Genomic DNA, 8,854 nt, shown 5'->3' on the forward strand with positions numbered 1-8,854 from the left:
CAAAATGTAACTGTCTGCAGGATCTTCATATGGTGATCAGAAACCGCTTAGAATATACTGGTTGACATTAGACCAGTGAAAAGAATAAAGGCAGAATTGTAATACATAGATGGCAATATACAGGCACCAAATCTTCCATTTAAAAAAAAAAAAGAAAAAGCCTTAAATTTCTGCAAATGTTTCTGGACGTCTCCCCCATAGCCTCTGCCAACTATGATATTCAGATGCTGGTAGAAACTGAATGGGGGGCCTCAGCAGGTGGACAAGTGCCAGGGCCACATCTGTGCACTGTCACCTCGGCATGGAGGTTCCTTCCCCTCCTTCAAGAGAGAAAGCCTCACCTCCTTCCAAGACTGCACCCCTCTTTTCTTCTTACAGGCTCCCCATCAGGAAATGTTTAGGGAGCCAATCAACAATTACTCACCTTCCTAGCTGCCCACCCATAAGGAAGTGAGCCCCAGAAGGGGCCAGCAGAGAGGTCACCTTTTTATATTTATCTCCTGCTTTTTACTTAGGGAAAACCTGCTTGAGTAACAACTTTTCCAGTTGCTCTCTGCTTTTTCATGTAATTTGAGAGATTTTTATCATCAATTGGGACAGGTTAGTGCCTTAGTTCCTCTGCTTTCCTGTACAAGCAAAGATTTCAGTCTTTGTTCACCAAGCAGTTGCTATTAGGAAGGAAGGCAAGAGGCTGGGGGAGGAAGAAATCCTTTTGCAAAGGAAGCCTCCCTTTGTAGTGTGAATAATCACTGCAATTATGGTTCTTACAGTAAAATGCCTGATTTCCTGAAACTTGGACAGGCTGTGCTAGGAAGGGAGCACTCTAGTGTGGGTCACACCCTGGGCATGCCAGAACCTAACATTCTGTGGAGAGGCGGCCTGTCAGCCCCACCCTTTTCAGAGGAAACATGCATGCTCTCCCTTGTCAGACTGAATTTTCATTACTGGGTCTGGGAAGGGAGCTCAGCTTCCAGTTGTTGAAACCTTTTTTTTTTTTTTTTTTTAAACCTTAACTTGCCAGGCTGAGCAGCCCCACACTGAGCTTCCCCCACCTGGCTCTGTTCTCAGCCAGACTCCCTACCAAGGAACACTCCCACCCAGTGGAAGCAAGAGGTGTTGAGAGGATTCCAGCATCCTCTTTCCTGTCCTTGTCAATGCCACAATGGGGAAGCCGACAGGGAACAACAGGCACGCACTGGGCAGTGCTCACATCTTTCCAGGAAAGGGCGCTTCCAGCTCTCTAGTTCCGGACTCCTCTGAGACAGAACTCCAAGCTTTCCCTCAGTGAGGGTTAGGGTCACCAGTTCCTACTCCATACAGGTGCTACCCAAATAAACAAACCAAATTTAGCAAGACATGATAACACATCAGGAGTACAAAGTCGGATTGATACTAGAAAACAGTTAGGGAGTGTGCTGATCTCAGAAATGCCAAGTGCATGGGAGAGCCACCAGACTAGGGAACACCTTTCCCTTCCTCACAGGAAATGATCATAACAGGAGCCTGCCCTCCCAGATGACATCCTTGTCACTGGGTTTTTTTTGTTGTTGTTGTGGTTGTTGTTGTTTTTTTCTGTGGAGGAGTTTATCAATAATCTCTTGCCATCACCTCCAGACCCAAGGTCTAATTCACAGGCCCTCACCCCAGTGCTGTCTAAGGATGTTATTTGTGGCCTTGTCCCAACTCTCTACTCCTCTCAAAAGTTAGGCACTCTGACTGGGTGCCAGTGGCTCACGCCTGTAATCCTAGCTACTTGAGAAGCTGAGATCAGAAGGATCAGGTTCAAGGCCAGCCCAGAGAAATAGATCATGAGACTCATCTCCAAAACAGACTGAAGGTGTGGTTCAAGCAGTAGAGCAGCTGCTTTGTAAGCTTGAAGCCCTGAATTTGAACCCCAGTTCCATCAAAAAAATTAAAAAGTTAGGTTCTCTGAGATCTGGCCTTGGGGTGCTACCCTGCATGCTCGGGGGCCTAATATCAAGCTGCAGACTTAATAAACTCCCCGTGCATTCTCTAGAGTTGTGGGCAGAGTCCCCATCTCTTCAGTAAACATCTGCCTGCTTTGCATGCGTGGCCATCTGTAGGCACTGGGGGGCATGTGTTAACATGAAAACTCTCACCTACCCAGCTCTCTGTACCTGAAAGGAATACTTATTCTGTACTCTTGGCACCTCATGAACCCATTCAAGGAAATGCTAGCCACCACTAGACAAATGCTTTCAGCACCACTGATGTTTCAGTAACAGATGTCAGGGTGTGATTTTTCAAAACTGCTGGAGAGGCTTCGTCAGGTGTCTTGCTTAAGTCAGCGTGCAATGCTTCAGTCCCCCTTTACTATCAGTTTAGTAACTCTACACCTCTAACCAAAAAGATGAAATAAAAAATGACCTGTTATAAAAACTCAGGTCCAAAGGGCTCCACAAGGTTCTACCAATCACAGAACAGAGTTCAAACTTCAGTAAACTTCCAGGAATGGAAAAAGATACCCATTGCAACTCATTTTATAAAGCTAAAAGTGACTTTGACAGCAAAATTTGGGAGACAGCGCCAAAAAGGAAAATTAAAGGCCAGTCGCACTTACAAATTATAGATGCTATACAAATCAGCAAACCAAATCCAGCAACACCCCAAAAGGATAATCCACCAGCACCACCTTGAACTTATACCAGGAGTACAAGAGTGGTCTAACATCAAAATCACTGAGGCCTGGTAGAAGATCACAGCACTGGCAAGTGTCCTCTCCTCTCCCATGAGGATTCACTCTGAATGCTGTGGGGACTCCAGAAGACAGCTGTCAGGTAACATTAAACCACACCAGGGGTGCACACAGCACAGTCCAGGCTGTAGAGACATAATTCTCTCTTCAGATAAACTGCTTTTTTAGAAAAGGGGGAAAGAGGCTGGAGGTATGGTCCAACCAGTAGAGTGGCTGCCTAGCAAGCACAAAGCCCTGCAATTAAGAAAAACTAGAAAAACCTGAGGACATTCATATTTAAAGAAAAAAAAAAAAAAGGGAAGGGAGATGGAGGCAGGACTTGTAAAGAAGACCAGTCGCAGTGTGTGGACTTTATTTGGATCCCAATACATACAAACTATTAAAAAAAAAAAAAGTACATTTCTAAGATAATTGAGGCGATTTGAACACTGACTAGACATTTATTGAAATTAAGGAATTATTATGTTTTTAACATGCAAAAATGATACATTTATGTTTTTTAAAACGTCTGTATCTTTTAAATGAATATACTGAAATATTATGTCTATTATTTGCCACAAAAAAAACTGGAAGAAGGATCTGGATAGGGCAGAGATGAAATAAGTAACCATGAGTGAGTGACTGCAGAAGCAGGGTATGGGACACAAAACAATTCATCATACTCTTCTATCTTTTCTTCTTTTTTCTTTTTAGGTACTGGGGATCGAACCCAGGACCTTTTACATATTAGACGAGTGCTCTACCACTGAGCTACATCCCAGACCTATTCTTCTACCTTTAGTATGACTTAAATTTCCCATTAGCAGGGCGCTGGTGGCTCATGGCTGTAATCCTAGCTACTCAGGAGGCAGAGATCAGGAAAATTATGTTTCAAAGCCAGCCCTAGGCAAATAGTTCCCCTATTTCAACCAACCAACAACAAAAAAAAATCACAAAAAAAGGGCTGGAGTGGCTCAGGTGGTAAAAGCGTCTGCCTGGCAAGCATGAGCCCCTGAGTTCAAATCCCAGTACCACCAAAAAAAATAAAAATACCCAACACAAAAAAAGGGCTGATGGAGTGGCTCAAGTGGTAGAGTACCTGCCTTGTAAGCATGAGGCGTGAATTCAAATCTCATACTGTCAAAAAAGTAACAAAAAGAAAAAGAAAGAAAATTAACAAATATAATTCTCCCCATGAACAAGGTAAGGGGGAAACCATGTAATCATTCCAGTGAATGAAAAAAACACATTTGATCCTATCAGAGAACTAGACCCAGAATGGGAAAACCTAAGTTTTAGTCCTGACTTTACTATGTGGTACCAGGCAAGTCACTTTACCTCTCTGGGCCCCAATTTCCTCCCCTATAAAATAATGGGGCTGAGGGTGTTGCTCAGTGATAGAAGGTCTGCTTAGCATGCACAAGGCCCTGGGTCCAATCTCTAGCACCACCAAACAGCAGTAAGATATGATTAGCACAGTGGTGTGCACCTGTAGTCCCAGCTACTCTAGAAACTGAGACTGAAGAATCATTTGAGCCCGGGAGTTTGAGGCCAGCTTAGTCAATATAGCAAGACCTTATCTCTTGATTTAAAAAATAAAGTAAAATAAAATAATGGAGTCAACTATACGCTTGTTAAAACGCTCCCACTCTTTTATTTTCTCTAATTATGTAGTGAAAGCCTTTAAGCATCAGAATATCTGCGTGGGCTTTAAAGTTCACAAGTTTCTTCAGCTTGAATTCCAATTTCTTTCTTTTTTTCTTTTTCTTTTTTTTCCTTTTTGCAGTACTGGAGCTTAAACTCAGGGCCTTCACCTTGAGCCTCTCCACCAGCCTTATTTTCATGAAGGGTTTTTTCGAGATAGGGTCTCAAGCAAACTATTTGCCCGGGCTAGCTTCAAAGCTCGATCCTCCTGATCTCAGCCTCCTGAGTAGCTAAGATTACTGGAGTGAACCACCAGTGCCCGGCCCAATTTCTTCCTAATGATGCTTATTCTGTATCTGCATTTTAGGGTTTAAAAATCTCTTCCAAACTGAGCACCGGTGGCTCATGCCTTGTAATTCTAGCTATGTGGGTTTAAATAGTTTGCGAGACCCCCATCTCCAAAACAACCAGACCAAAATGGACTAGAGGGATGGCTCAAGCAGTAGAGTGCCTATGTAGCAGGGAGGAGTACAAGAAGAGAAACAGACAGGCTGTGTTCTGATAATGAGGCAGGGAAAGGGTTGGCAAAGCAGAGAGATAAAACTTAAAGAACTGAAACATGAAGAACACATAGTACTGGGGGAATAAAATAACCAATGAAGTCACATACAGCCATATGTGGGTTGAGCTTTGCTTTTTGCTTCTGTAACCTGCTTGCAAGGGTACATAAGGTAAGACCTATTTGTTCCTGGGGCTCAGCCTTTGGACACCAGTCCTCTGAGTCTGTGCTGGCACTTGCTTTCTGCTAAACTGCCTCAGTGTCCTGTATCTTAGCTTGAGATTCCCACAACACCTACTCTGCAAGCTCAAAGTTCTGAGGTCAAACTCTGATCCCACAAAAAAAAATCCTAGTCAGGTTCAGTAGCTCACAGCTGTAATCCCAGCTACTTGGGAGATCAAGACCAAGGTTTGAGGTCCCACCTCAACCAATAGCTGGGCATGGAGGCCTGATTATCTCAGTTATGCAGGAAGCATAAATAGGAGGATTGTGGTCCAGGCCTGCCTGCCAGGGGGGAAAACATGAGACTATCCCAAAAAAATAACCAAAGAAAAAAGGGCTAGGGTCCTGGCTCAAGTGGTAGAGTACCTGCCTAGCAGTTCGAGGCCCTGAGTTCAAACAGTACCACCAAAAAAAAAAAAATTCATTCTCCTTAGTGAAAACATAAGCAAAACAGGCAGAAGACTAGCAGTTCCATTATTTATTATATGTAAATATTAAATTATCCTCTATATATAGGATATGGATATGTACATTTCTTACATATAAGCCTTAAGGCCATGAGAACATTATTCAGTCTTACCATGCATTAAATTTCCTCATCGTAAAATTGGAGATGATAAAAGCCCCTACTTGGTAGAACACTGGGGATTAAATAAGTTAAAATATGTTAACTTAGAATAGTGTATACAAACTCTCAATAAACATTTATTATACATGCTAATAAAATTCAGGACTATAAGCTAAAGCATATAATGAAACCAGTGGTGCTCAAACTTGCACCACCCAAGTCACATCAAGAATGCTGAAGCTGGGCTCATACCTATAATCCTAGCTACTCAGGAGGCAGAGATCAGGAGGATCAAGTTTCAAAACTAGCCTGGAAATTAGTTTATGAGACCCTACCTCAAAAAAAACCCATGACAAAAAAAAAGGGAGGGGAGAGCCTGGTGGAGTGGTTCAAGGTGTAGACCCTGAGTTTATTAAACCCCAGTACTGCAAAAAAAAAAAAAAAAAAAAAAAAAAAATGCTGATGCAAGGGCTGCCGGAGTGGCTCAGGTGGTAAGAGCACCTGCCTAGCAAGCATGAAGCTCTGAGTTCAAACCCCCGTGCTCACACAAGACAACAACACAAAAGAATGCTGATGCAAGTCGGGCACTAGTGGCCTATAATCCTCAGTACTCCTGAGGCAGAGATCAGGAGGATCACAGTTTGAAGCCAGCCACTGGCAAACAGTTTGCTTGAGAAACTGTCTTGAAAAAACCCATCACAAAAAAGGGCTGGTGAAATGGCTCAAGTGATAAAAACGCCTGACTATCACACAAGGCCCTGGGTTCAAACCCCAGTACCGCCAAAACCAACCTGGAGGGCTGGAAGTGGGACTCAGGTGGTAGAGTACCTGCTTAACAAGTGTGTAGGCCCTAAGTTCAAACCCCAGTACAGACAAAAAAAAAAAAAAAAAGAATGCTGATGTAGTTGGGAACCAGGCATGGTATAGTCCCAGCTATTTGGGAAGTTGAGGTGGGAGGATTACTTGAGTCCACAAGTTCAAGAACAAACTGGGACCATAGCAAGACCCCAGTATTTAAAAAAAAAAAAAAATGCTGGGGTGTAGCTCAGTGGTAGCACTTGCCCAGCATGTGCAAGGCTCTGGCTGTGCTCTCCAGCATGGAGGGAAAAAAAAAAAAAACAAAAACCTGTACCCAGAGATGAAATATAGGAGTAAACTGTGCTGTGAACACTGAAAACAGGTCTCCTTAACTCAAGTGAAGGACAAAGAATTAATGAAAAATATGCAGAGTAAAATAGATTAGATTAAAACAAAAATAACATCTATTTGAGTAAAACAAAACAAAAACTTTGCAATCTGTTACTTTTAAGACATGATACAATCAAAGTCCCAAAGACAACAATCTCTCCCTGTTGCAAAAATTTAATTACTTAGGAAGCAACAAAGATGGTAACAAACACAAAGAAAATACAAATTGCCCTGACTGTAAAAATTGTTCTCTTATGAGCCATCCAATGCCTAGGATAATGGGCGTTCAGATTCTAAAACAAAACAAACAAACAAACAAACAAAAAACAAAAGAAAACAGAAACACTGCTCTAGCTGTGTGGGTAGAATTGGGCAAGTTGTGACTCACTGCCAGCTGCCCCCCAGCTGTCGTCATCAGATTATCACCTTCCACAGGACAGGCAGTCCAACAGTAAGCAGTTTCGGCTTAGCAGTCACCTGGACTACAAGAGGCAGAGGTCTCACTCTAAAGACCAGATCCCAGGTAAGGCTTTACTTTAAAAAGGACCTCTGTATAACCATAGAGAAAAACATACTAAAGTAAGGTGCTATTCTGTTTCCAGCACTAGTTCACCGAATAAACTAGGGAAAGCCCTTGCCCTGAGAAAGCTCTCGGCTGAGTTCCATTTTGGCCTCGCACAGCATATCCGCTACCTGTTGTATCTTTCTGCCCAAAGACTGAAGTGCTGGGGCAGGGGGGTTGCTATGTTCTAGTCAGGACTGTGGCCCCTGTGCCAGGAAACTGAGCCCTGTCTTAAACTAGACAGAACTTCAAAACCACAGCACAACAGAAATGAAAATTTACAAGGCAGACACATTTTGCAATTCTTAATTGGCTTTTAAAAAAATCTTCTCTTATTGTTTAAACCAAGTTTTCCAGTTCTCCTTCATTAGCCCGTTGGTAAATCTGTGTGTCTTGTATAAATGTTTTCTCTGCAGTCATTCCGCAGGGTTAGTCAACACTGTCATCTGACAGATGTAATCGAGACCTAAGCCTCCCTAAAACAAAACATCCTCCCCCAAAGAATTGCAATTTACAAGCGCCGCTTGCCATTCTTTTCTCGTTACAGACATTCCTTGTGGCTGACCAGTTACACGCATGCTTGCACACAAGAGCACCTACACGACGCGAAGTCCTACAAAGTAGGGTGACAAAATTATCACTTGAAGGCGAGCACCAATAATCTTATGGGGGAGGCCAAAGCAGAAACACAAAAGGAAAAAAATATACGCGCTGTCCACATCGACAGCTCTGTAAACATAAAAGTCATTACCGAGGAATAAACAAGGTAAGTACACACTTGCTAGCTGGTCTGTTAACAATGGACGGTTCCGATTGTCAGACCCGCAGGCGGTCCGGCGCCCACCCGGTCCCGGGCACAGGCTTAGCCTCCCCAGGCTACCCGCTTACCCGGATCGGCGCCGCCTCCCTGCGCTCTGCACCTCGCTCGGGGGCAAGCCGACGACCGTAGCCAGCGAAGGCACGGCACAGAAGCGGGCGAAAGGCCTTTTCGCCCGGCTGCAAGGCCGCCATGGCCGTCACCGACTGGAGGCCGCGGCGCACGGCAGAATCGCGACAGTTCGAAGCGTTGCTTTACGGCAAGGCCGCAAAACCTGACGCAGGGAGCAGTGCGGCCGACCGTGCGCAGTACACGCTGTGGGCTGGCTCTGCGGCCGGAGCGGCCTCTTTGGAAGTGAGGCGCCAACGCCTACCGCGGCTTTTCAGGGGTTGGGGGTTGCTCGGCTTGGGGCGCGGCGGGGGACTGCAACGCTGCGGAAATCCAGGCGGCAGACAGAGCGCGATGGCGTGGGCTGTACAGGTGAGCGCGGCGGGGCGCGGGCCTGCCTCCTACCGGCGCGGGCGCGGCCTCCTTTGGCGCGGGGCTCCTGGTCTACAGCCCTTCCGGGCCGCCCCGTTCCCACCCCGCGTCCATTGTGA

At 44.8% G+C, this 8,854-nt stretch overlaps 2 protein-coding genes across 2 annotated transcripts in view; both read right to left on the reverse strand.

Annotated features, from left to right (window-relative positions):
• Coa8 (cytochrome c oxidase assembly factor 8) overlaps positions 1-8,461 on the reverse strand; it is a 29,304-nt gene extending 20,843 nt beyond the window's left edge. Inside the window, exon 1 of the mRNA XM_020157677.2 lies at positions 8,327-8,461. Coding sequence (XP_020013266.1) covers positions 8,327-8,449 — 123 coding nt within the window. The 5' untranslated portion in view covers positions 8,450-8,461. The remainder of the gene's footprint in view (positions 1-8,326) is intronic.
• Trmt61a (tRNA methyltransferase 61A) overlaps positions 1-8,854 on the reverse strand; it is a 46,554-nt gene that overhangs the window by 7,045 nt on the left and 30,655 nt on the right. The window lies entirely within an intron of this gene.

The sequence above is a fragment of the Castor canadensis genome, chromosome 3, assembly GCF_047511655.1.
Source record: "Castor canadensis chromosome 3, mCasCan1.hap1v2, whole genome shotgun sequence".
Taxonomy (NCBI): Eukaryota; Metazoa; Chordata; class Mammalia; order Rodentia; family Castoridae; genus Castor; species Castor canadensis.